At 50.2% G+C, this 27,457-nt stretch overlaps 2 protein-coding genes across 4 annotated transcripts; one reads left to right on the plus strand and one right to left on the minus strand.

The window, feature by feature from the left end:
• Positions 1-990: 990 nt before the first annotated feature.
• Positions 991-5,725, minus strand: LAMTOR2 (late endosomal/lysosomal adaptor, MAPK and MTOR activator 2). The gene is made up of 5 exons (XM_005280699.5): positions 5,674-5,725; positions 4,014-4,106; positions 2,814-2,976; positions 1,950-2,039; positions 991-1,278 (listed from the first exon to the last, which is right to left on the minus strand). The coding sequence occupies exons 1-5, from the start codon at positions 5,685-5,687 to the stop codon at positions 1,222-1,224; spliced, it is 417 nt and encodes a 138-aa protein (XP_005280756.2). The 5' UTR covers positions 5,688-5,725; the 3' UTR covers positions 991-1,221.
• Positions 5,726-8,192: 2,467 nt separating this feature from the next.
• UBQLN4 (ubiquilin 4) lies at positions 8,193-23,010 on the plus strand. Of its 3 annotated transcripts, none has more exons than XM_065574207.1 (11): positions 8,193-8,399; positions 10,490-10,641; positions 13,818-14,035; positions 14,667-14,929; positions 16,311-16,469; positions 16,960-17,185; positions 17,879-18,018; positions 18,774-18,857; positions 19,215-19,330; positions 19,997-20,306; positions 21,948-23,010. In XM_065574207.1, the coding sequence occupies exons 1-10, from the start codon at positions 8,235-8,237 to the stop codon at positions 20,262-20,264; spliced, it is 1,791 nt and encodes a 596-aa protein (XP_065430279.1). In that variant the 5' UTR covers positions 8,193-8,234; the 3' UTR covers positions 20,265-20,306; positions 21,948-23,010. The 3 variants fall into 3 exon arrangements, with proteins under 3 accessions (XP_065430279.1, XP_042699220.1, XP_005280755.1); XM_042843286.2 differs by having other exon boundaries at positions 19,997-20,269; XM_005280698.5 differs by having other exon boundaries at positions 8,194-8,399; positions 19,997-20,174.
• The last annotated feature ends 4,447 nt before the right edge of the window (positions 23,011-27,457 follow it).

Raw genomic sequence — 27,457 nt, forward strand, 5'->3', positions numbered from 1 at the left:
AAACTAAAATTTCATAGAGAGCAGTGTAAACAAGTCATTGTATACTATACACAGAAAATGTAAGTACAATATTTATATTCCAAGTGATTTATTTTATAAGTATATGGTAAAGAGGAGAAAGTCAGCAATAGTGCGCTGTGACACTTTTGTGTTTTGCTGTCTGATTTTGTAAGCTCATAGTTTAAGTGAAGTGAAACTTGGGGGTACACAAGACAAAGCAGACTCCTGAAAGGGATACAGTTGTCTGGAAAGGCTAAGAGCCACTGGTGTAGACTAGAGCTGGTCCGGAGTACTCAAAAATCACAAAACGCCCATTTATCAAAGACAAATTGTGGGGAAAAGGTTGATTGGGCCAAATCTCACTTCAAAAGAATGCTGAGAAGAGTTTCAGAGGGGTCAGGACGCTCCATTTTGATTTTTTTTTTTGTAAATGAAAAGTTCTGTTTGAGTCAAAAATAACTGTTGCAAAAGTTAACATAGTAAAAATAAATAAAGGTTGAAATAGACAAAATGTTGCCATTGCCCCAACTGAAATTTGTTGGGAGATTTTTCAGTTCACAGCAACTTGCAGGATTTTTAACTTTTCCATCCCAATTTGCCATGGGAAAAAGTTTTGAATGTCATCCTAGGACAGGAGACCTGATTCTGACCCAGCTCTCGTACAGGCCCATGCGCCTCTCCTTTTCTTAACCACCTCCTTCACAGACTCCACTTTCCAGCTCTTTTTAACCTCTTGAGCCTGGTCTACACAAAAAACTTAGGTCAACCCAGTTGCACCCCTGAGTGACGTAATTAAGCCAACCCAACCCCTGGTGTAGACAGCGCTAGGTCGACCAAAGAACGCTATGATGACAGGAGAATCCTGCCCATCGGCGTACATTGTGTCTACACTGCAATGGCGCAGCTGTAGCGTTTCAAGTGTAGAAGAGCCCTAGGATGAAAGTCCCCAGCCCCTTCCTCATCTGAAAGAGGCGAGACGGGACTCAAGTGTTAAATACTCAGTTTTATTTTTCTTTTTAACGATATATAAAAAAAGGCCCCAGGTGCCCTCCACTGCTGTCAGCTGGCTTTCAGTGTGATACCAATGCCTGGATTGCCCATGGAACCATTCACGTGCCCACTTCACCGGTTCTCCGTTATAAGAGCTTTTGGGGGAAGGGTTCTTTGCCCTTGAGCTGTGACGGCCCCATTCATCCTCCGCTCTGCCCCGCCGTAGTTTGTTCAGGACGCTGCCACTTGCGTGAGCGGTTCTTCCAGATACTGGACAAGGGCCTGGGCCTGGGCACGGATTATTACACAGCACAGTGAGACGAGCATTAGTGAATGGGTAATAAGCCACACTCAGCCTTGACTACAGCCGAACTGCTCAGAGGTAGGGAAATATCATCCCAATTTTACAGTGGGGAAACTGAGGCAAACAGCCTGCCTGGGGGTACAGTGGCCCAGAATTGGGACTGTTGCGCTAGGTGCAGTACAGACACAAAAGACAACCCAGGCCCTACCCTGAAGTCACACGGATTTTGTAGGCCGTTATAAAATCTATGCTATACACCACGGATCCCACATTCACTAAGCTCTGGTAGCTTACAGAGGCCTTAAAATGTAAGTGCAACTTGTTCCCAATTTTAGGCTCCCCCTTTGCTAGATTGGGGTTAAGGGGCCTTTGGGTAAAGTGAGAATGAGGCCCTTTGGTTCCCCAAAACTTCATCTAGGTTCCCCCCCCCCAATGCCATTCTACAAACCCCCCCGTTCCCCCAACATCAGTTAGAAATCCGCTCATCCTATGCAGAGCTCACTAATCCACTTTTCAAAAAGAACAGGAGTACTTGTGGCACCTTAGAGACTAACAAATTTTCAACGTACAAACCACTTTTCAAACTGCAGCTACACAGCCGGCTACCAGCAGCCCCTGCCCTCCCCTCAGATGAGATCAGTCAGCGCAGCATCACCTTGGCTTTCAGCATCCCAAATCCAACGGTCTCTTTTGCATACATGCACAGCAAGAGATTCGCCACCCGGGTGATAGCAACACGACCCTCCTGCAAAGGGGGAAGAAAAATGCATTTGATTGATAGGTTTGCAGAATTCTGCCCTCGCACCCCATGTCCCAGGGTCCATAGGTACCCTAGAATAGCCATTTTGACCTTCTGCTTTTAGAGTCAAGATACTGGGGACCTGGATTCTCTTCCCAGTTCTGCCACTGGCCTACTGGGTGACCTCAGAAACCCTCTGTAAGACTGGAGACTGTGAATGGCTGAGAGATCTACTGATGCCAGTGTTCTGCTTCAGAGCTAGGTACCACGTTCCTACTGCCCTGCACACGGTGGTCAAAACAACTGTACAATGTTATCCAATCGGACTGTCCAGTCACACTTGAAAGTCTAGATCATTCTTAAAAAGCAAGGCATTTGCTCTGAAATAAGCCCTTTCAACTATGTGAGGGTGGGGAGAGGGGAATGACAACCTTCTTAAAGTTTTGGCTTTCGATAACTTGCATTCTTATAGCACGTTCCATTATAGGATCTCGGAGCACTTAATTTCTACCTCCACTCCACCCCATGAAGCAGCTATTAGCCTTGTTTTACACCTGGGGAAACTGAGGCAGAAAGAGGCAGTTGCCCAATGTGAGTCGGTGGCAGAGCTGGGAACAGGAGTCTGTAGTCTTGTGTGCTAATTCCACACTTGTTTCAGGGATCTATGGGTTAAACTGGGAAGAGTAGAGACTTGCAGCTCCCCTCCTGCAGAGAAACTCAGCCTTCCGTATGGGAATTCAGCCCTTGCCCCATTCCTCCCCTTCCCCCCTCCCAATGTACCATGCAGTCCATAAGAATGAATTTCAGATTATCCTCGTTGAAAGCCTGGTGACCATTCTTGTCATAGGCCACCCAAATGTTACTGGCAATGGCCGCAGTGACCCTGGCATCTGTGTCTCCATAACCAGAATACGCGAGCAGAGATCCCTCATTGTTCAGAAGCCTACAAAGGAGAGAGGAGGAGAATTTGAGCCAAACACCCACAGGGCTTTACACCACGTCTGCTTAGGCATGGGCTTTATTCATAGGGGTTTCTATGATGCTCCATCACCTTAGTACCCGATCAGACAGATCATGCACTGACCCTCCTGACACAGGTCTCACCCTCCTTTTACTGAGAAGGAATCTCAGGCTCAAGGTGAAGTGACATACCCAAGGTCAGACGGGAAGGCAGTGGCAGAGTTTTTTCTTTATCCACCAGACCATCCTTCCTCCTAGCAGGGATGCTCTTTTTCCATGGGTGCAGCTACTAGGAAGAAGGAGTTAAGGGGGAATGGACCCACCCCCCCCCCCCAATTTTTTTTACCATCTAGTGGATATTTCTCTGGATTCAGCCACAGCAGTTGTGCAAGCTCAGGATTTCCCACCCCCAGTTCTCATGTGGCTGGAGCTCTGCCCGCCCTCAAACTCCACCCGTCTACAGTGGGAAGGGGTGTATTAAACATATTTACACAGATCCCACTGTTACCCACTCCCATTTCTTTGCACTGGTGTAGCTGCCCTCATGCAAACTCCCAGCATGGCTGGCCTAAGCAAGGAACACAGACAACGGTCATGTGATGATACCAAAGCGCGCTGCAACGGTGTCCCTCAACAGGGAGAATACTAGTAATCTGTTCTCCAAGTCCCCTCCCCACAATGCCTTTTGGTGGGGGGATGAGTATTCCTTATTGGGGTACACTGGGCTGCCCCCTCCTCCCCACTGCTTTCAGGTAGGTTGTATTGCACAATTCCTTGTGTGTGTGGTGGTGGGGGAGGGGGGGACACGAGACGAACACGGAGATGTCCCTGTTCCTACCTGGGCACCGAGTGTGTGTGTGTGTGGGGGGGGGGGGGGGGAGATGGGGAAGACCATTTGCACCCGGGGGGGGCACTAATCCTTAATGGGACCACTGATCTAGCCACAATACTTTAGGGTGAAGGCTCCCTGACCCATACCCAGCCACCCCACACTCCTCCCCCAAACACCTTTATACTCACAGGGTGCTCTGGACCCCTCCAGTGTTGGCCTGGCTCAGGACCTGGGTAAGGGCCTTGGGGCGCAGCATGGTCGCAACAGACCCTCTCTCCTCCCTGTGGTGGTGGAAACACACAGCTCAGAGCTCCTACTTCCCCATCAGCTGATCAACCCATGCCGGGGACCTCCGCCCAGAGCATGCTGGGAGTTGTAGTTCCTGACCAGGTCTTTGCATAGTCAGGCCCATGTGGAAGGACATGGCATTTCATTCACACAGATTGCTGTGTAATTTCTCTGTATGTTACACACATACAGCTCGTGCTATACACCAAAGGAGCCCAATCCTTAAGCAGTTCGCACAGCAGTATGTGATCTCCTGTAATCTCACTACAGGAAACAAACATAGCATTTATTGACATACAAGCTACAAACACTGATCATGGAGGCAACTCACACTATTTGGGGTTTAAAAAACAACCACCACCATCCCCAGCTCCTGGAGTCAGGTGAATCTCAGCTTTTGTTAAAACAAAGTTTCTAGCCTTCATGTTTGCAGCGTAGCAAATCCCAAGCATTTAAAAAAAGAAAGAAAGAAACTCATGGGCCAGACCCTGAGAAGTTATAATAGATGTTGGGTTCTTTTTATTTGCTTTCTGTGTTTTGAGCCTTTAGGAACACCCAGGTCACATTTTCAAGTTTTTTCCCCAAAACCATGAGATCCAGATCTATGTGTGATTCTCACGTGACTCCAGGAGCTTGCACTTTAAGTCAGACACCAAATATGGCAAGACTTATGATTTAAAAAAAAAAAATCTAGTTTGGTAACATTGCAGTTGCAAAGAAAAGATTACAAGCATGACATCTAAAGACTCAGAAAAAAGAAGTAAATACGTGTTATTTTTGGAAGAGCTTGTCCTTAAGCCAATCTCATGGCTTTTGGGGGGGCTCACTCATGATTTCAATCATTTGGGGGGGTAACACTGCTGTCCCATCAGTTTATAATTTTCCTCACTACTACCCCAGGTACCCCAAAATCCTGTGGGACCAGTGGAAGAAAAGCCTAGGTGGCTGGATGAGTTAACTGGGAAACTTGTGTCTTCTTAGCACTGCACCTTTTAACAGCAGAGAATTCTGGATCTACGCAAGGGCACCTGTCAGTCTATGAGGCAGCAGGTTACTGCCAGTCACATTTCTTGCCAAACGTAGAGATACAGCAGTTTTCACTCCACCACTGTGATCAAGGGGGGACAATAAAAATGCAGAGGCCCTTATTCAGGTTTCCAGAGGCACACACATCCCATTTTATACCCAACTGGTGACTTTTTTTCTTTTTTAAAAGAATAGAAGAGTTCAGCTGGGCTGGACACAGGCAGACACGTTATAGTAACACCTCAGAGCTCTAATCATGGAGCAGGATCAATGCTATAGCACCTCAAAGACTTTAGGACTTAAATAAGTCCAGCTATAAGTATCCCAGCCAAAGCTAGTCACTTTGACAAAGTCTGCCCCCAGTTGAGAGTGCTGAATATCAGGGGATTGGGGTGGGGAGGGAAGGGGAACTAACTTCACACAAACTCTGCTTTAACAACATTGTACCCACAATATAACTACATTTGTAGCACAGGTACCCCCTAAAATCAAGGCTCAAATAACTAATTAAGTCACTTTTACACTGCTACTTACATTAAGAGATTCATTTTCTATCAAAATACTACCATCACCCTCCTTCTACATTCACTTTCCCCAGGAGTACCTCACAGCGGGGCTTTTTATAGTTCCTCTACACCAGCAAACTAGTGTGGGTATGTGGGAGGAGCCTTTCAACCCTCCCTCTGACAGGCTTTGTAGCTAATTAGAGTGGGACTCGGGGATTCCCTGCTCTGCCATAGACTTCCTGTGTGACCTTGGGGAAATCATTTAATCTTTCTATGCCTCAGTTCCCCATGTGTAAAAAATGGGGACAACTGCCCTGCCCTGCCTTACGGGGGTTATTTACAGGATAAATACACCATAACTTGGGAGGGACTCACATACTAAGGCAATGGGGCCAATGGGCCATATAAGTACCCTAGATAGATACACACATTAGAAGAAACAGCTGGGCCCTTGCCTTTACTTACTGATCAGCCCCAGGCCAACTGCCCCATTGTTGCCGTTACTGAAATACGGGGACCAATTTTGCTATGGTAGACATGTCCTAAAAGGGCAACTTGTATTTCTCTCTGTGTTTTTGTTGCCATCTCAGCAAACCTACGGGGTGGCTCTTGAATAATAATAAAATGCTATCCCTTGCTGATATCCCTAGGCCTTGCCCACAACAGCGGACTGCACAGCCATAATTAACCACCCGCGCAGCTCTGGAAATGGATGCTGTAGTATAGACAGGGCTCTCACCACACTTAATTCACACTTTTCCTTCTCACTCCAGATGCCCATTCCCAGCTATCAGTCAGAACTGTCTTTTCCTATCTGTTCCTTCCCAGCTGCCACGGAACCCTCTCATCCCGACGTTCCGTCCCCGCTACCACAGAACCCTCTGATCCCAACATTCCATCCCCAGCTACCACGGAACCCTCTCATCCCGACATTCCATCCCCAGCTACCACGGAACCCTCTCATCCCAACATTCCATCCCCAGCTACCATGGAACCCTCTGATCCCGACATTCTGTCCTCGCTACCACGGAACCCTCTCATCCCAACATTCTGTCCCTGCTACCACAGAACCCTCTGATCCCAACATTCCGTCCCCAGATACCACGGAACCCTCTCATCCCGAAATTCCGTCCCCGCTACCATGGAACCCTCTGATCCCGACATTCCATCCCCAGCTACCATGGAACCCTCTGATCCTGACATTCCATCCCCAGCTACCACGGAACCCTTTGATCCCAACATTCTGTCCCCGCTACCACAGAAGCCTTTGATCCCAACATTCTGTCCCTGCTACCACAGAACCCTCTGATCCCAACATTCCGTCCCCAGATACCACGGAACCCTCTGATCCTGACATTCCATCCCCAGTGGCCACAGAATCCTCTGATCCCAACATTCCGTCCCCACTACCACGAAACCCTCTGATCCCAACATTCCATCCCCAGCTACCACAGAACCCTCTGATCTCCACATTCCATCCCCTCTCACCACACTTAATTCACACTTTTCCTTCTCACTCCAGATGCCCATTCCCAGCTATCAGTCAGAACTGTCTTTTCCTATCTGTTCCTTCCCAGCTGCCATGGAACCCTCTCATCCCGACGTTCCGTCCCTGCTACCATAGAACCCTCTCATCCCAACATTCCATCCCCAGCTACCACGGAACCCTCTCATCCCGACGTTCCGTCCCCGCTACCACGGAACCCTCTGATCCCAACATTCCATCCCCAGCTGCCACGGAACCCTCTCATCCCGACGTTCCGTCCCCGCTACCACGGAACCCTCTCATCCCAACATTCCATCCCCAGCTACCACGGAACCCTCTGATCCCGACATTCCATCCCCAGCTACCATGGAACGCTCTGAACCCAACATTCCATCCCTAGCAGCCACAGAACCCTCTGATCCCAACATTCCATCCCCAACTACCACAGAACCCTCTGATCTCCACATTCCATCCCCGCTACCACGGAACCCTCTGATCCCAACAGTCCATCCCTAACCATAGGTGCTGGAACTAGGGGGGCTGGCTGCTGGAGGTGCTGCGGTACCCCCTGGCTTGAAGTGGTTTCATTATATACAGCGTTTACAGTTTGGTTCAGTGGCTGTCAGCACCCTCACTGTACAAATTGTTCCAGCAGCCCTGTCCCTAGCCGCCAGGGAACCCTCTGATCCCGACATTCAGTGCTTCTCCTGTTCAAGGGACATCACCCGACCTATTCTGCCGGCTGTCAGACTAGGAACCCAAAGGAAAGAATGCCACACGGTCAACCCCACCCCCCGCCCCAGTTACCCTCTCCTGCCCCGAGTCCTTCCCCCACCCTGCACCGTGAGTCTACCCCTCCCTCCCCCTGCAGCTCCCACTCCGGTCCGAACCCTCCGTGGCTCGCCCAGCACTGCAGCTCCCTCCCTGGTCCCCCTCCCCTGTTGCCCCCACTGAGATCCCCTCCCCGCCCCCCCCCCGGCTGCAGTTCCCCGCCTGGCCGCGCGGGGGGCGGTGTGCGCCGGGCTCTCTCCCCCGGCAGCGGCCGGGCGCCGCTCTCCCCACGCCGGCTGCCCCCGGGCTGGCTGGCTGGGCGGGCGGCGAAGATGGCGGAGCTGAGCGGCGGCGGCGGCGGGGGCCCGGGCCCCGGCGGGGAGGGCGAGGCGGAGCTGGGCGGCTCCGGGCCCGGGGGGCTCCTCATCCGGGTCACGGTGAAGACCCCGAAGGACAAGGAGGAGATCGTCATCGGGGACGGCGCCTCCGTGCGGGAGGTGGGGCCGGGCCGGGCCGGGGGGTGCGGGCGGGAAGTGGGGCCGAGCCGGGGGGTGCGGGCGGGAAGTGGGGCCGGGCCGGGGGGTGCGGGCGGGAAGTGGGGCCGGGCCGGCGGTGAGACCGGGCCGGGGGGTGCGGGCGGGGTCGGGGGCCTGGGCTGCGGGCGGGAAGTGGGGCCGGGCCGGGGGTGAGACTGGGCCGGGGGCTGCGTGGGAAGGGGGGCGTGGGGGGCCGGCTCGTGGGCTGTTGCGTGGGGGGGGGGCGGCCCGGGGACTGCGTGGGAAAGGGGGCGTGGGGGGGTGGCCCGGGGGCTGCTGCGGGGGGGGGGGGCTCTGCTGCGTGTATGGCGGGGGGGGCTGAATTTGGGGACGGGGTCTGCAGGCGGGTAGTGGGGCTGGGGGGCTGCGGGCGGGGGCTGGAGCCGGGGTGGGTTCGGGCCGGAGGGGAGTGAGGCCGGGGACCGATCTCTCCGGGGTGGGGGTGAAGGGCCTGGGGCGTGTGAAACCAGGGAGCATTTGGGGATTTCACTAGGGAGCATTTGGGGAAAGTGAAAGGGCTGAGAGGGGCTGGATCTGGATCTGGAGAGGTTGGGGTGGGTGCACAGGAGAGAAGGGGGTGGACTGAGGCACGGGTTGTGGGTACTTGTAATCTGGGCGCCCCTGAGTGGGACCAAGGGGCCCAGAGTGGAATCGCCGCTTGGGCAGCGGGGGGGGGCCCCGGGCTGGGGAGTGAGGTTTGGAGGAGAGGGGCTGGGGTTCCGCTGGGCCTGGGGGCGGACGGGGTTTTAGGGCACGGAAGCACAGGTTGTGAAAGGATTTAAAAGGCACATCCGGTGTTGCAGAAACATGTGGTCATGGCCACCAGGGCAAAGTATGCCTGGTGCTGCTTGTGGTAGCAGAGGCCGTGGCAACCTCGGTTGGATTCTGGTCTAGGATATGGCGGCTGAGCTGACGGTGTAGTGGATGTGATGACTGTAGCAGAGTCCTTGGTATTAGACACTTCTGGTCCCTTTGAGATCCCCACTTCCCCGCCTTCAATTCCTAGCGGCCCCTCGGTACAAACACGGCATTAAGTGAATGCGGCATTCAGAGGAGGGTATGAGGGATGCCTTTTTAGTTGTGTGCCCTGGATGGCTTCGGGCTTCAGAGCTGTATGTTTGCTGGAGTTGAGTTCAGCGGCTGGGCGCCAGTGTAGAGCAACTGGCTTTTTGAATTTTGAGAACAACCCTTTCCCTTGCAAAGTCTACCCCCATGGTGTGTGGCTACCAAAAAGCAAAGCTGAGGAATTAGCCGTGCAGGGGGTAATCCCACTCCGTCCCAAAGAGTAGTCGTCAGCTAGTGTTATACCATGTGGCATGCTGAAAAGGAATATGACGGTAGAAGTTAGACCTAGGAAAGACCATTTAGTTTGTTTCCCCTGGCTAATGCAGCGTTGTTCCCTGGTTTCTAGCCCTGTTTTAAAATCACTCAAGAACTGGGTTTCCCTTTATGAAACTCAAACGAGCAGAGAGACAAAAAAAGTTGTAGACGTTCAGAGGATAAACAGTGTCTTTGGATGAGATCAAAAAGAGACAACTGGTCTGGCTTTGTCAGCCCTCGTTTCTGTTTGAGGTGATTGCACTGTGGCTTCCTCCCTGCCCCTTCCCCAAACCGGAGCTGCGCTCCCCAAGTGGATACTGTTAAACAGCTCAGGCAGAGACACTCTAGAAATGTCAGCTGTTGGTAATGTCTGTGTAATGAGTGTGATGTTCTGCGGCAGACACTTCCACATTTTAAAATCGCTGCTTTCATTCCTTTGCCTGCAAAAAAAGAATTAGATAAGTTCCTGGAGGATAGGTCCGTCAATGGCTATTAGTCAAGATGGTCAGGGATGCAACCCCGTGCTCTGTGTCCTCAGACTCTAACTGCCAGAAGTTGGGCGTGGACGAAGAGGATGGATCACTTGATAATTGCCCTGTTCTGTTTGTTCTCTCTGAAGTATCTGGCATCGGCCGCTGTCGGAAGACGCGATACTGGGCTAGATGGACCGTTGGTGTGACCCGGTGTGGATGTTCTTATGTTCTTAAATGGCCTTGTTGTCTGTTTTCCAGTTCAAAGAAGAGATTTCCAGGCGGTTTAAAGCCAAACAGGATCAGCTGGTTCTGATCTTTGCTGGAAAGATACTGAAGGATGGAGACACTTTGAATCAACATGGGATCAAAGACGGGCTGACTGTGCATTTGGTCATTAAGACCCCACAGAAGTAAGAAATCATTCCTTCCTGGTGCTGTCAGAAACTTACTTTGTGAAGAAAGTATGTTCGAAAGGCAGTGTTTTGTCCAGGGGCTAAAACAGGGTACTGGGAGTCAGAACTCCTGGGTTCAATTTCTGGCTCTGTGGCGGTGCTTGATTTTATGTTTAGAGAAGGGGAACCGGGGTTCCGTTCCCCTTTCTGACACGAGTGTAAGTCACTTAACCTGATTTTGCCTCATTTTAACCATCTGTAGAATGATTATTACTGCTTCTTGGGGTTTGAGCTTTTGTCACGATAATTCTTATGTAGAGCTTTACATTTGAAGAGAATTTATGATTTACAAGCATTAGTTAAGGCTTGCGCTAACCCAGGCAAGCAGGTATCATCCCTATTTTACAGATGGAGAGACTGACAGAGGTTAAGTGACTTTCCTACAGGCAGATATAGTGTCAGCACTGATGCCAAGGACGAGACCCCAGCTCCCCTGACTCCTGTTCCTTGACCTTTAGTTCATGCTGTCTCAAGTGCTTTGAGATCTATTGCTGAAAGACATGTAGTGAATACAAAGCTTTATCCACAGTATGTAGTTCGGGGAGCTAAGAAACATATATGAAAATCAACATATCAGGTGCCACCAGATGAAACTTAAGTAAATGTCCTAGATGTCAAATGGTCCCAAGAGCAGTTGCTGCATTTTAGATGTGAACACGTGTCGTTGCTTTCTAAATGCCCTTCGCAACAATTTCATGGGTCCCCATTGCTGCCTGAGCAGCCGTGTGCTGGTGAACAAACCGGCTGCGTCTCTTTGTGAAGCTGCATTGCTCCCTTGGGAGTCCTTGCTCACTGGCTCATTAAAGATCAATGTTTTTTTTAAAAGAAGTATGGGTATTGTCAGTCATTGCCAAAGGCCCGTATGCTAAATTCTGCATTTCTGTGTAGCGTGGTAGGTTGATGCCGTTTTCTGCTCTCTTTGCAGTGCTCACACACTATGTCAGTAAACATCTGGCCAGTGTCATTCATTTTATTCCGTGTGATGGTCATTGGTAAAGGTGCTGTAGGGCTTATTGCAAACGTTACAGCTTCTTCCTGTGCAGAGAGGATCAAGTGATCTCTGGCCAACTACCCCTCTTCCTTTTGCTTTAAACTTCCTATTTCCCATCCACTTTGCTTCCTACCCTGCCCTGCCTCCCTCTGAGTGAGGGCTGGTTTCCAGCAGCAGTCAGCTGATGCCGTAAAGTGCTTGGGGATTAAAAGGTGCTCTGTACAAGTTTAAAAACACGCACCTGACAGTTCCTACCCTCCCAGCTGCCTTGAGCTTGCTACCTGGGGAGTTATGCAGCTAGCTCTGGTTCTGCTAGGTCTCTGAATCCAGTGTCTTATAACAACTGGCTAGGTGCACTCTGTTTCAGCCGCTTTTGTTTGAGTGGCGGGAGATGAGCTGCCTGATAAACACAGAAAGATGGTAGCCCAGGGAGGCTGTATGGAGAAGGATTCTACAGATCGTTTATCTCTAAGTAACTGGCCAGTTGGGCATTCTTTAAAAGACAATGGCTATCTCTGCAAGCTTCAAGCCTCTGATCTCTAGAAGGGGGATGAGTCCAGATTACTTTTTCCTGGTCTGATCCCTCCCCTCCCCCATTCTCAGATGTTCCCAGAATATTTTTGTCTTAAAAAAAAAAAATAAAAAAAAATCTTCATGCGTTTTTGCTCAGCTCAAGTGGCATCATTTGCCATCCATATGATTGAGTCACTTCCCAGCATACCTTGTTAAAGCGCAAGGCTGCTGCAGCTGGAAATCTAGTCAGTTTAAGAAAGTTCAAAGTAGTTTCAGGTTTGGCCCTGCATCCCCTTGTTGATTTTTGTGCCTTTGTAGATTTTCCTATTTTAAAAGACGTTTCTTTCTCCTGCTGCTGTTAAAGACCCAAACAAAGAGGGGAAACCGGACACAAAACACTGTCAAATGCGCTACGTTAAAGCCCAAGAAGTAGTGAACCCTTTCCCCCTAATCTTGTAGTTATAACCGTAGTCCTGCAAACACTTGTGCATCTTAACTGTAGCCTTGACTTCAGCAGGATTGCTCATGTGCTTAAAAGTTAAACATGTGTATAAGTGTTTGTGTAATTCACTGGTGAGTATATGTTCCAGGTACCCATTTATGCCAATCCACAGAGGATATGGCTTGTTACCGCCCCCTGTTTTTACAGAGCGTTAGCAGTTCATGCTTTTAACTCTGCTGGTCCCTGGTTCAGTCCCTGGAGTGTCAGCCAAGATTGTGGCTGTCACATTTGCAGGATGGGGGCTGTAGTTCTCTTCAGTTGATTTTAACCAGCATAGTAGGTTTAAGAGAAAATCCCACAGTGTAAGTTTACTGTGTCTGTTTAGCAATCAAAACACCGGTAACTAAACAATGTAATATTAAACATTAAAGTCTGTGACTTGTTAAACCAAAATGGGAAACAAACTAGAGATTATTTAATATTAGCGACCTTGCCCGAGTTCAGTATACATATACTAAAAACCAAATTATTTCCTCAATAAAGACTTCAGTGATTGAATCTGAAATGATTTTTAAAATTAACGTCAGTGACGTATTTGCTTTTGCCCAGCTTGGAGAATGAAGATGAGTTAGTTATGCTTGTTTGTAATCCACTATCAGTTGAAACCTCTCATGCACTAGCCCAATAATGTTGGGCTTGTAAACACGCCAGGGGAGTTTAAAAAGAGAAACATGGGGGGAAAAAATCATGATTCTAAGCTACCAGTTCAGGTTGGCTCCACAGATGGAAGGCATTACAGAAAAGCAAATGATTATTGTAGTAAGCATGGTTTAACCTGCTGAGGTTTCTAATGAGGCAGCGGGAGGCTTTTCCTGCTTGGAATGAACTCTGCTGCAGGGTATTATTGAGGCAAATAGCTTAGCATGATTCAAGAAGGGGTTAGACGTCATTCAGAATAAGACTAGTGCCTCCATTACACTGGCCAAGGATGTTGTAGAAGATCATGGCAGACGCCTAGTCACCGGGGTGGGGGGGAGATTTGAAAGAGCACACTAGGGGCTGGATGGAAGCATCCAGAGCAGATGTCCCATTGATCTGACATGGATATTGCGAAGTTCCTCTTATGAGCTGCAGGTGGTGCTATTTAGATTACTGAGCCCGAGGTGTGACCTTCTGTTTTTTTTGTAGGGTTCAAGATCCTGCAGCTGCGTCTACCCCTGCCCCCGCTGCTCCTGCTGCCACCGCCGTCCCCACTACAACCCCTTCCTCTCCCGCTGCGCCACCTCAGCCTTCCACCTCCAGCAGCGCCCTCTCTGACGCTGGGAGCAGCAGCAGGCGGAGCAGCGGAGCAGGGACCACGGCAGGTGCTGGAGATGGAGCACCCAGCAATGCGGCATCCATCCTCTGTAGGTGACAACTTTGGTTTCTTGGCATCCCGGTGCCTGTTCTGTGAAGGGAGAGTTGCCCAGTGGTTAAAGCAAGGCGGGCCATGCATTAGGACTTCGAGGTCCTATTCTTGAGCCTGCCACTTGCTGGATGACCTTGGGCAAGTCACTTCTCCACTCTGTGCCTCAGTGTCCCCGTCTGTAAAATGGAGCTAATAGTACTGCCCTCCTTTGTAAAGCGCCTGGAGTTCTGGGGATAAGAAGTGGGGGAGGGATAGCTCAGTGGTTTGAGCATTGGCCTGCTAAACCCAGGGTTGTGAGTTCAATCCTTGTGGGGGCCACTTAGGGATCTGGGGCAAAATCAATACTTGGTCCTGCTAGTGAAGGCAGGGGGCTGGACTCGACCTTTCAAGGTCCCTTCTAATTCTAGGATATAGGATATCTCCATTTAGAAAAGCTTTCTGTCAGAGCTGGCTATTACCGAACTGGAAGGTGGTGGTATTAGCAGTGAAGTATCATTGGGTTGCAGTGGATAGAATTCAGCCAAACTCTTTCACACACACCCCCACACACGCACACCCTCTTCCTTTCCGGTCACAGATAACTGCACTAACTGGCATGCGTCTCTCTCCATGTCTTGTTCCCTCTCCAGCTGGCTTTGGTGGCGTCACCGGGCTCGGCAGCCTCGGGATGGGCTCCGCCAATTTCATGGAGCTCCAGCAGCAGATGCAACGGCAGCTGATGTCCAACCCGGAGATGCTCTCGCAGATTATGGAGAACCCCCTCGTGCAGAACATGATGTCCAACCCCGACCTCATGAGACAGATGATCATGGCCAATCCCCAAATGCAGCAACTGATGGAACGAAACCCGGAGATAAGCCACATGCTGAACAACCCCGAGCTCATGAGACAGGTGGGTGAGAGAGTTTATACCTGGGAGCCTGTTTCAGTTGCCTCTGAGATCATCAGCGTGGTCTCCCCAGCTTCTCGCTGCTCTTTGCTCCCTCAGCATCAGTGTCCGTTCTGTAAAGGGAGCGAGTGGAGTCCAGATCCAGTTGATTCAGAGATCAGATTTTTTTATCTACCTGCGGCAGGCTCCGCCCAGACACATGGCGGTCTGTGTGTAAACTCATGTGTACCACAGTCATGCACCCATGTGCTTCCAGTCCTTCTACCCGTGTCAGTGCTGCTGCATAGATCACATGCCTAGGGGCAAAAAGGATCTAGAGTGTTCTATTGCAGGACCAGAAGCAAAAGGCGCTGCTTTCCGTAGGAATTAGAGATGGCAGAGAAAGATCTCATGGTCCATCTCCCACTGCCAGTGTAGCATTGTTCTCTACAGTGTGTTCATTTCATTATTTGTAAGTATTTTTATTACCATAGTGCCTACATTCCCCAGTCCTGGATCAGAACCCTCTGATACTAGGTGATGCACAAGCACAGGTCAAAAGACAATTAGACAAGAGACAACAGATGGAATCAGGCGGGAGCACCAGGAAGCAATGAGAACTCTAGTTTTAAATACAGCAAGTGACAAGACTTACATCATGTCCCTTGCGAGAAGAAGAGATCTCATTGTCAGCAAATGTTTCTTGGTATTCGGCCCGATGTTTTCTATGCCCAATTTCAGTCTGTTACTCCTAGTCTTATCCCTGCTTGGGCCACGCTAACCAATTCTTAGCTTCCAAACTCCCAGTGAATTGTCACTGTGTGTTAGTTGGACTAAATCGTCTTGTGAATGTTCTGTGCTTTGGTTCTTTGAGTTGGAGCTGGACTTTCCCCAGAAAGGCAGAACCTATCTGAGATCTGGAGGACCTGTCGGAGGTCTGGAGCTACAAGATGGTTTTATTTTTACTGAAATGTGAGGGAATCGTTTTCTCGTCAACCCTTGGATAATTTTCAAATGCAGTCCATCCCGGGGGTGTTAGCCAGGCGTTTGGGCAGAGGTGACTTGATCTTGCATAGAAACTACATGATCCTAACCAGCTGAATTGAGGTTGTAAAAAAAGGAAAGCATCGTAGCTTAGCAGCGATAGCAGGGCACTTGAGAGGCTAGGATCCTGGGTTCTCTTCCCTTGCTGTGCATTATCTTGGACAAATGATTTCCACTCTCTGTCTGTAAAATGGGTTTATTTATGCTTTTCTCCCAGGAGGTCGAGACTTATTTTTTTTTCAGTGCTTGGATGTAGAACAGTGGGGTACTGCTGGGGGCGGTGCCACCCATAGTTCAAGCCACTGGAATCTTTTGTGGTGTAAATGGGCCTGATCTCCCCAAATTCTTCTTTTTCCCCCAGACAATGGAATTGGCCCGCAACCCCGCCATGATGCAGGAGATGATGCGGAACCAGGACCGAGCTTTGAGTAACCTAGAGAGCATCCCAGGAGGATACAACGCCCTGCGCCGGATGTACACCGACATCCAGGAGCCCATGTTTAGCGCAGCTAGGGAGCAGGTATGGAGCACTCCTGCTCCAGTTGGTGTAGATTGGTGGGTCTTATCCCCCCCCTGCCTGCAGGGGGTGATAGAGCTAATTCGTCCCACTGTCTGTATGGTCCGGTGCAGATTCCTCAACAGGGAAACTGCACAGAGGGTGTCGCAAGTCCTGGTGAATGTGATCTGCAGGTGTCAACGGAACACACGGAGCACAGAAGAGGCAGGATGGTTAAGGCACTAGCCTAAGACTTGAGAGACCTGGGTTCAGTTCCCTGCTCGCCACAGACTCCCTGTGTGACCTTGGACAAGTCACTTAGCCCCTTTGTGCCTCAGTGAAAGCCGGGTATAATAGCACCGTCCTGTGAGGCTGAACGCATTAAAGATTGTGAAGCGCTTTGGGCTCTGCTGGTGAAAAGCGCTATAGAAGGGCCTGGTATTCTTGTGCGGCGGTGGGTTTAGTCTGCTCTTCTCCTTTACGGTGTCTGATTCAGCGATCTCTCTCTTTCTAGTTTGGCAACAATCCTTTCTCATCCTTGGCTGGGAACTCCGACAGCTCGAGTTCCCAGCCTTTACGGACGGAAAATAGAGAGCCTTTACCCAATCCCTGGAGCCCCACGCCGCCAACCTCCCAAGCCCAGGTACCCAGCAGCGAAGGGAGTACCGGATCAACGACAACCCAAAGCACACCCACTGTATCCAATCCCTTTGGGATCAGCGCTGCCAACCTGGGGACCGGTACGTACCCAGCAGCGAGGCGCCGGTGACAGGACAAACCAGTCAGATGTAGATGGCATCAGATTACTTCTAGCATTTGTATGTTTGCTGTAGCGGCTGAGTTCATCAGATTGGCCATTCTGGCCCTGTGGCAAACTAGAATGGGTTATTCCTCGTGTGCCTGACCAAGGGCTGCATTGGGAGCTCAGGTGCATTGGGGTTCTCCATGTGCACAGGATGAGACAGGTAGCAGCTGTAGGGGGAGCCAATAGAGACAAAGTACTTCCTGCCTGGCTGCTCAAGATGGAGCATTGCATGCTGGGATTTGTAGTCTCCCTGGGCTGCTGCTATTTAAGATGAGGGCATTTCCATGTATTGGTTTATCCCATCCTTGGCTTATTTACTTACCCAGCCTGAAAAGGGTTAACCACTATTCTGCTGGATTTCCTCTCCAGCATCCACACCCCCACGTCCCACTTGAAAATCTCAAATCGTCGGGAGCATGTGTTGACTTACCCTCTGACCCTTTCTCTTACGAAGACCAACCGGTGGGAAATGAACATCAAGATTGCTCAGTGTTGCTGTCTGCTCCATCTTCTACCAACACTAAATTCAGACACGGCCTCCATCTTCTCGGTGTTTCGAGTTTGCTTTTAGCTCCTGTGTTAGCTGCGATCAGGCTTGTAAGTTTTGCTCTCTCCCGTATTGCTGCAGGGATGTTTAACAGCCCAGAGATGCAAGGTCTCCTGCAGCAGATTTCGGAGAACCCCCAGCTGATGCAGAACATGATCTCTGCCCCTTACATGCGCAGTATGATGCAGACTCTCTCCCAGAACCCAGACTTCGCAGCACAGGTAAACACGTAGCAGCATCTTCCTCTGTCACAAACAAGCCTTGGGTCCCAGCACAGATGCAGACGTTCTGTCACCATAGCATGAGGTGTTGCTCATTTTAAGGAAGCAGAGCTCTGTTGTGCTTCTTAGCTGCATGAGCCCAACCACAGGACTGAGATCCCGGACGAATGAAGTCTTCTGCATATCCACACAGTGTGTACAACCTGGGCAGAGGGAGGGCAGGCACCAGCCTGACTGTGCTGTCTTCCTGACCTGGGAGGGATGAGAGGGGGAATTCAGATTCCAATGGCCCATTCAGTCCTCCGCCCCTCTGCTCAGACCGCCAGAAAAGGTGGGGTTAGCCAGTGCCAGTGGCTATTGTGAGTCAGATGCACCTGCCCGCCGTGAATCTGGCTTGAGAGCCACCAACTCTCCTGGGTGGCAGCTGCCATGCTGGGGTGTATTTGGACTTGGATCGGGGTGGGGATGGGGAAGGCTGTGTATCTCAGCACCCCGGGAGCCGTGCAGTCATCTCTAAAGGGGTGAGGGTGGGGGTCTTCACTAAAAAGCACTCCCACCCCTTCTGCTGGGTGCGGCTCCCATTCATCTCTGATGGCAGGATCAGGCTGTCAATTCCTGTTGGAAGTGGAACATACCAAAGCCACCGGTGGCAAGGGGTGTTAAGGACCCAGTTAACATGTTCTTCTATGGAACTAGGCCATGAAGAGAGTTTAATAACCCCGTTGACTCATGCTGTGTGTGCTGTCTCCTGGCAGATGATGGTAAACGTCCCGCTCTTTGCCGGGAACCCGCAGCTTCAGGAGCAGCTACGGCTTCAGCTCCCCGTCTTTCTGCAGCAGGTAAGGAGCCTAGTCCCTCGCTCTGCGCTGGCCATCCAGTGGGCCAGAACTGTTCCATGGCTTTCGCAGCGGGGGAAGCCTTTGGTCCAATCGGGGTGGGCCGTGATGCTGAAAGAACAGAGACTTTGCCTTGGTAGGTGATGCAACTGAGGCGTAGAGAGCTGACGGAGAAATGGATCCAGGAATCCACTCTCTTGCTGTAACTACCATCCCGCTGTGTCCCATTGGATGATCCCTAGAGCTCATGTTTAAAGGGCTTTGATTGGCCAGGGCCCTCCTGCCTCTAATGCGGCTCTTTGACTGAAGGAAACTCTGGATCTTTGGTAACCGTTGATTTTTACCGTCCTTGTTTCCCAGATGCAGAACCCAGATTCCCTCTCGATCCTGACGAACCCCCGAGCCATGCAGGCTCTTCTCCAGATTCAGCAGGGACTCCAGACGCTGCAAACGGAGGCCCCGGGACTAGTGCCAAGGTAACTCAGACCTGCAATACCTGTCGGGCAGGTCTGCCTTGGGGGAGCAGTGGCAAATCCCCGGCTACTTCCCAGCACAGCTGTGTGCAGCCTCTGGTGAATTAGCTCGCCCTTCTGCCTGCTCACACTTGCTGAGGGCTCCCCCTGCTGCTCTCTTCCAGGAATGACGAGAGCCCCCTTCTGCTCTGCAGTTCAGAGTACGTAATATCGCCTGGATTTAGCACGGGGGAAAGGTTTGAGATGCACAGCCCTGGAGACGGATAGGTACATCGGGGCAAATAATCCTGCCAGCGCCCCTTAGTCCTGCCCTAGGGTGAGGATTCCCTGTATGGGCGAGGGGGGAGTGCAGTCTTCACAGCCCCTTTAGTTCTTGTCTTCTGCCCAGATTGCCAACTGATAATCCCCGTTCTGCATGGTCTAGCGATGTAGGTACCTGCTCAGTAGGGCCAGGACTGGGTACGACCGGCTCGTTTCACAGAGGCCATGGAACGGCTGTCTCGTGATAATGGCAGCCAGTTGCTCCTGCCCTTGGCTGGATTCGAACTGGCGACCTAGAAAAGACTCCACCCCCCGTTATTAGAACGCTTGTACCATGCAATCCCAGAGAGACAGGCAGGAGCGACCTTGTAGCATCTCCTGCAGCGAGCATTCTGCTTTCGTTCTCAGCCTCGGTTCCTTTGGAATGCCTCGAATCCCCCCACCCTCCACAGGAGGAAGCACAATCCCAGAGAACCCTGTATCCTCCACTTCGACGCCTGCCAGTGCCTCTCCAGCAGGGGGCAGTAACCCCCAACAGCAGCTCATGCAGCAGATGATCCAACTCTTGGCCGGAGGAAACTCTCAAGTACGTAATGTGCAACCTGGTTGTGTCCATGCAGCTGGGATTCTCCCAGTACCATGTGATCGTCAAGGCATCCTACGGCTGCTGTCATAAGCCAGGTGGTTATTAGTTCAACCCATCACAGCAAGCTGCATGGTAAATATTGTGGGAGATTAGGAGCCAAACTGCAATACTCCCTGTGAACATTGACCCGATAATAGTCCCTTGAATACTGCATGCACATGTCACCCCATCTCAAAAACGATGTATTGGAATTGGAAAAGGTTCAGAAAAGGGCAACAAAAATGATTAAGGGTATGGAACGGCTTCTGTATGAGGAGCGATGAATAAGACTGAGACTTTCCAGCTTGGAAAAGTGACGACTAAGGGGGAATATGACAGATGTCTATAAAATCATGACTGGTGTGGAGAAAGTAAGTAAGGAAGTGCTATTTGCTCCTTCTCATAACACAAGTACTAGGGGTTATCAAAAGATTTAAAACAAACAAAAGCAAGTGTTTCTTCACACAACGCACAGTCGACCTGTGGAACTCTTTGCCAGAGGGTGTTGTGAAGGCCAAGGCTATAACAGGGTTCAAAAAAGCACTAGATAAGTTCATGAAGGATAGGTGCATCAATGGCTATTAGCTAGGATGGGCAGGGATGGTGTCCTTGCCTCTGTTTGCCAGAAGCTCAGAATGGGTGACGGGATGGATCACTTGATGATCACCTGTTCTGTTCATTCCCTCTGGGGCATCTGGCATTGGCCACTGTTGGAAGACAGGATACTGGGCTAGATGGACCTTTGGTCTGACCCAATATGGCCGCTCTTATGTTCCCTAGCTCTTATCAGCCATAGATCTCAAAGCGCTTCACAAAACAGTTCAGGATCACTATCCCCATTTTATAGATGGGGAACCTGAGGCACGGAGAGGGGCCGCTTGCCCGGGGTCCCCCAGCAAGTGAGTGGCAGATCCGGGAAAACCACCCAAGTCTCCCGAGCCCCATTCCCGTGCCCTGTCCACTAGCCCACACTGCTCAACACCACAGCGTCGTGCTAGGAGGCACGACGCCACTGATGGTGCCATCTTTCTGAAAATGGCTCATACTGTGGCATCTTTTACATGAATCGGGGGTGTTGACGGTCACATCCCATCTGGAGACTGCGAGTGCCCACAGCAACTTTTTCTTGGGCATGGTATTCCCCATCCAACACCGTGCCCTGTGAAATGTGCCAGCCCAGAAGTGGCTGTATTTTGGCTGGAGCGAAGAGATTTTAGCATGTGACGATTACATGCCTATTGATTGTGGGAAGGAACTTGGCCCGGTGACTCAGGCACCAGCCTGGTATTCAGGAGACCTGGGTTCTCCTCCCAGTTCTGCCACGCAGGCACTGTGGGCGAGTCACGTCTCTCTGTGCCTCGAGGGTGGATTGGGGTGGTGGGGCAAACTCGCCTCTGCCAAAGTGCTTTGAGATCCTCTAATGAAAAGCGTCAAATAATTACCAAGGGTTTGCTACCCACCCGAAAGGGTTTGACCATATATACGCCTACGTCTATCAAGGTACTTGTACACTACAGTGATGAGGGTGGTACAAACCTCTCTCAATTCTTAATAGATTTTAACTGGACCAGATCTTCAGCTACCAGGCATGAGTACAACTCCATTGCTTCATCTTGGGAGCTGGCCCCTTGATTTCAATGGAACTACTCCCATTTAGACCAGCTGGGCATCTGGCCCTCTCTCTATAGTGTTATCTGTCCCAATCTAAGATCTTTGATTCCCTTCCACTGGCAGGTGCAGAGCCCCGAAGTGCGATTCCAACAGCAGCTGGAGCAGCTGAACGCTATGGGCTTCATTAACCGCGAGGCTAACCTCCAAGCGCTCATCGCCACCGGTGGAGACATCAACGCAGCTATTGAGAGACTGCTGGGTTCCCAGCCTTCTTAAACTCAATCGTGCTGTCCCACAGTCATCAAACACACACCCACACACACACACAGGGGCCTTTCAGGAAGACCCACCATCATTTTCATATCCTCTGACAGCTGTCCATGTATTTAAAACAAACAAAAAAAAAGATACAGCTTCACCCCGACATTCCTACTAAGTTAAGATTTCATGTTGAAATGCTCTTTAACTGGCTTGTGTGTGGATCTCGATTCTCAGCAAGTGGCCACAGAGACTTCAGATGTGTATTTTTCCTAAATATGCCCTCTGTATCTCAGACACTCTTCCCTCTCTAGATGGTAGAGACGATACTTCTAGTTACTTACCTGAATGATTGTGTTTGAGTAGCTTGATTTTAACTGTACGTTATTCCTCCCCATTCCTCCTTCCAGGCAAATATTTAAACCTAGGCTGAGTTTTTCTCCCCAGCATCTTATCAGGAATGGATCAAAAGAGGGACTGAAATGACTTGGATGTTTCTGATGTCATTTGTCTTCAAATACTCCCATCAGACGCACTGGGCGTGATTTTCATTTACTCCACTATGGAAGTGTGTAAAGGGGGACTTAACATTGGGTGTAAAATACATTTGCTTTGAGCCCCCTCCCCCCACCCCCTCATGCTGCCAGAGTGGTGTAGATGTGCCTTGATGTGATTGAGAATCAGGCCCCTCCTCGTATTTTTATTTTATTTTATTTTATTTTATTATTTTCAACCCAAGTTTTGGAAGAAGTGTACCCTGCCAAGGGGAACTTTTGAGAAGCAGTTTTCTGCCCAAACACTACAGTTCTCTCACACTGTGGCGTTACGGGGGTGGTGGCTCTTGTGTCTCTGCTGTCTGGTTTTTGAAAGTGTAAAAGCAAAATGGGGAGGGGGGAAATTAACAAAGATCTTTCTCTCCACTGGAAAATGTTGAAAGTCCTCGTTCTTGTGTTTGTACGTCTGCTCTCTAATTCAGGGGTGCTCAAACCTCACAATGAGTCCACCCTCCTGAGGACCAGCGGGGTAGCTTCCCAGAAGCCAATACAGCTACGTCATTTGCATCTAAATTTGCATACCACTCTTATTGAAAAACAAAAGAAATGAACACAACCATCTGTCTCCCCTTGCTCCACGTATTTTCCTGGATGGCTCCATTTACCCTTTGGGGACCCTGTGGCCCTTGAGTGACCTGCAGTTTATCAGATTTTGTCCCCCTGCCCTTATCCCGCAGATGGTGCTGGGTTTTGCATGACCGTCGGCCTGTCTTTGTGGGACACCCTTGCTCTAGTTGTGGCGAGAAGCTTTCTGATGCTGGCTGAGGTGCACCAGGAAACCCAGGCTGGCAACTTGACTAATGTCAGATGCCAGGGGTGATTTGTTAGAAACCTCCCATGTACTTAGAGCTTTGAGAGTGTGTACGACTTGTTAGCATCTCCTCTCTAGCAGGCTCACCTCATGTTTCATTGTCTAATTTTACCACCTCTCTCCATTGACCAATCAAGATCACCAAAGGTCAGCAGCACTCTTTCCACTGACTTCAATAGGCTGTGGGTCAGAACTCCTGGTAGGAAGCAGAACCACCACCCAACGACTGCCTCTCTTGTCTAGCTTCCTCCAGGGCTGGGGCGATCCTGAAGAGTACAGGTGGTTGGTCAGTTCCATACACCGATGAATACACCTCAGGATCTCAAAGCAACCCACTGGGCAGTGTTGTGATTGATCACAGACTGTTGACTTGGCCTCCAGCTGTTCAGAAGTTAGCACAGGCACTTGCCCTGGGCTTCATATTTGGTGGTGGACAGGTATCAAGTCAGCTCTCTTTTGTGGGGGGTGGGATGGTGAGTGATCCTGAGCTTTCCTGATTCCTTCGTTTCTATTAAACCATTCCAGGCAAGTCCATCTCCGTTAGTCCAATGAGGGAATCCTACATCCTTTTGTCAGAGTGTAGCTGGGGCAGTGGCTGGTGGGAGAGGAGGGAGGAAAAGGGAGGTTGTGTGTGTGATGGGGACAGAGATGCTGCCTCTTTTGCCACAGCATAAGTACTATGGAGGCAGTGTGGACTGGGATTTAGGAGGTTTAGGTTCTAATCCTGACTCTGCCAAAGGTCTGCTGAGTGACTGGGCAAATCACTTCACCCCTCTCTGCCTTGGTTTCCCCACGTGTAAAGGAGCTTGGAGATCTAAGGATAATAGCGCTATATAAAGGCAAGGTGGTGATATTACTGCACAGGAAGGTGAGGACAGGAGAGTTCTCGTAATACTCTTGATCAGCCCCCTTAGTGTTCGCTCGGAAGGCTGCCTGCGCAGTCCTTAGAGGGATTTTCTGCTCTGCCAGCAATCTAGCGTAGGAATGGAGCAGGCTTCCTGGGGCAAGGCAGGTCTCTTACCTGCGGGGAGCTCTGATCACTCAGTGCGGGGTTTACGTCCTCTCTGCTTGAGCCAGCGGTTGCAAAGGAGCATATGCCTGCAGGATTTGAGGAAGGAGTCTGGGGTGGCAAGATATATTGGATGAGAGGATAAGGGGGAATAGAGGGAACTTAAATTCATCTAGTTTCAGGTGGGTGATTAGAAGCAGGGAAGCATGTGCTGCAGAATCTCTTGTCTCAGATGTTTGCTCCAGACATGGACCGCTCTTAAAAACAAAATAGTCCCTATTTCTTATAGAGCCAAAGATTGCCTTAAGCCTCTGTGGCCACATCTTTGTGCATCTGCAGACAGCCAGAAACAGAGGCATGAGCTGCCTCCGTGCATCTCCATTGGAGTGTTGATTCTGAAGCCTAATGATTACATGTCAGCGCTGTTACGTGTTTCGCTGCTGATCTCTTGAACAAGATGGTTCTGCTACTTGCTTATCCAATTAAAGCCAAAAGTCCTAATTATCCCATGTCCAGCTGCCAACATCAGTCTAGGCCTCTCCCTAGCTTTGTATAGTTTTTAGACAGATCAAGTGAGTTCTGTGTGGGTCGTGTGGAGGGGCCAGCGAGTTAGGAATGAAGTGGGAGCAATATATTTACTCTTTTTTTTGTTTATTTGACCACTGGATGTCTCTGAATGCTACAGGGCAGGGTGGGTGGTCTCTGGTAAGCAGAGACACAGCTGGGGCTCGAGCTGTGTAGAAACCAGGTGTTGTGTCTATAGCAGAGTTGATTGGAAACAGGTCTATTCCTCCCCCGTGGAATAATTTAGACAAAAATGAACATTATTTTTAGTTGAAATTTTTTGGTTGAAAACCGTTTTGTTTAAATGTTTGGGGTTTTCCTAAAGAACATTCAATCGAAAACGTTTCCTGCACACGTTTCTGTTTGGACAAAAGTGTTGTTTTCCACTGGTAAAAAAAACATTGCTACAGGGCAACTTTTTGACCAGCTGTAGGCTGGAGCTTGTAGAGTTTTTTTTTTTTTTCTAACAGAGCCCTAATATGTCCCAAGCCAGCGATCGGTCCCACTTTCCCTGGGGTTCAATCTCCACCGCCCAGGCAGTCCTTGATGGCTCTTTGCTGGTTTAAGCAGAAAACACAAATCTCCCGTCTCTCCCTGACGGCAAAATCTGCCATCACATCAGCAGGAAGCCATCACTCACTCGTTGCTGGCCCAGCATCCCAGCTGCCAAAATACAGATAATAGGGCGGCTCGCTATCTCCCTTTGCAGCCCTTGCTTGCGTCCTGTGTTGGTTTACCGGCTTTCCAGTTTCTGGTGGCTAATTTGGCAAGGCTCCCATCCCCTGCGCTCCACTTCCTGCTGCTCAGCAGGTGCTTTGTCCAACACAACAGCACCGCCACCGCACAGTGTGTTTGTGTTACTTGGCTTGAAGCGTGTGTTGTCCCTTCAGCAACACAAAGGTTGGCCTATGGCAGCCATGGTAGGCTGAGATGGGCTAACAGGTTTCCTCCATGCTGGACCGCGCTTGTCAGGTAAGCGCATGCAGCATCTAAGCTGGGGTGCACTGCAACGCAGGCGTGTCCAAGTGCTGGGGGTGGGCAAGCCCTGGAGACTGCGTGGTCTGTATTCGCCGTTTGTGTGTTTGGGCAGGGACAGAGTGCAGGGGAAGGAAGGTTATGTCACGCCACTGTTGCACGCTCAGATTCATGGCCTTTGCAGGGTCCTCCTTGAAGCTTAACATGTTCTGGTTCTCTATGGTCTCCAGGAAGCAGAACTAGCTACAGTAGTGTACCCTGGCTACTGGGGCTGGGAGCAGGGAGGGTGCAGAGCACCTCCTCCACTCCTGAAGGCCCCCTGTGCAGGAGGATTCTGGGCCAATTTCCCCCTACTTTTAGGCCTGAGTGTAGCTGAGAACCAGACCCTCTATCCACCGGACAGGGGTGGCCCAGGCAGTGGTAATGAAAGATTTCCCCCATGCCAGCATATCTTATCCGTGACCTCTCTGAGATGAGAAGGGATTTCAGCTCCATGGCCCATTCCGTCCTGGTCTTCTACTGAGCCTGCCTGACAAAGGAGCTTCTTGGGGGCCTGGATGCTTTCCCACTAGGGACCAGACTGAGCTTAAGAGAAGCTACTGGCCCAGGATCCCACTGCTGGGAAGAGGATGCAGAGAGGCACGGATCCGAGGGGCCCCTTGTCTGATCCCTTCCCAGCCCCTGGGATCGTGCGTAACGCATGGCTTATCAATGGAGCAAGAGCTATTGCTAAGTACGTGTATTCTATATTTGGGTCTTGCTGACAATCTGAGAACAGGCAAGGCCTCTAAGACACAGCCGCTGCACCTGTTCTCTCTAGAGAAGCCAGCGTGGCCTCACCTTTAATTAGCTGATGCTTTCAAGGAGGCCGCTTTGAAGAAGGGAGCTTCTTAGTAAGACCTAAGCCACTCAAGGGAGCTAGAATCAGCCTTAACACTCAATAATGTGCTATTCTAGGGGCCTTTCTTAAAGGAACAATTATGTTCTTTCTATTTTTCCTTCCCATAGGGGCTGATCCTAAAGTGCTGCCTGCTGCCCTGAGTTCTGTTATTAGTGTCCATCAGACTTTACTCAGGTAAATAGATTTAATTCCCTTAAACCTGATTATACTTAATACAAAGAGAATTTCCCTAAAGTTGTTTGTGTGTTGGGAGCACGAGGGTTGCTAAACCTGATCAGATCTATCATGCTACTAAGCCAGTTGCCTGAAGCCGGATTCTCAGCTGATGTAAATAAGCATATTTCCAGCTGTTTCAGAGAGAGGTTGGAAGCTAGAAGTTGCATTAAAAAATGGTAAGTGTTTTCAGCAAAAGAACCTTCTGAATGAAACATAAATTTCCTGGAAAATCCATCCACTTTCGTATGAAATGTTTCATGGAATTGTCTGATGTAAATGACTTTTATTTCAGTTTTTCACTGAAATGTTTAGTTTAGCTTTTTCAGACCCTCACATTTCTCCCTT

The sequence above is a fragment of the Chrysemys picta genome, chromosome 20 (assembly GCF_011386835.1).
Source record: "Chrysemys picta bellii isolate R12L10 chromosome 20, ASM1138683v2, whole genome shotgun sequence".
Lineage (NCBI taxonomy): Eukaryota > Metazoa > Chordata > Testudines > Emydidae > Chrysemys > Chrysemys picta.

Excerpts from the sequence above, each read along its gene's own strand:
- LAMTOR2 (XM_005280699.5), bottom strand. Across the intron at positions 2,977-4,013 it reads GGAGGGGTCCAGAGCACCCT|GCTTCTGAACAATGAGGGAT; the intron begins GTGAGTATAAAG and ends TCTCCTTTGTAG. Across the intron at positions 1,279-1,949 it reads TTGGGATGCTGAAAGCCAAG|GCCCAGGCCCTTGTCCAGTA; the intron begins GTGATGCTGCGC and ends ATCCGTGCCCAG.
- UBQLN4 (XM_005280698.5), top strand. The coding sequence starts at position 8,235 with ATGGCGGAGCTGAGCGGCGGCGGCGGCGGGGGCCCGGGCCCCGGCGGG. Across the intron at positions 18,019-18,773 it reads ACCCAGACTTCGCAGCACAG|ATGATGGTAAACGTCCCGCT; the intron begins GTAAACACGTAG and ends GTCTCCTGGCAG. Across the intron at positions 19,331-19,996 it reads GCCCCGGGACTAGTGCCAAG|CCTCGGTTCCTTTGGAATGC; the intron begins GTAACTCAGACC and ends TTTCGTTCTCAG.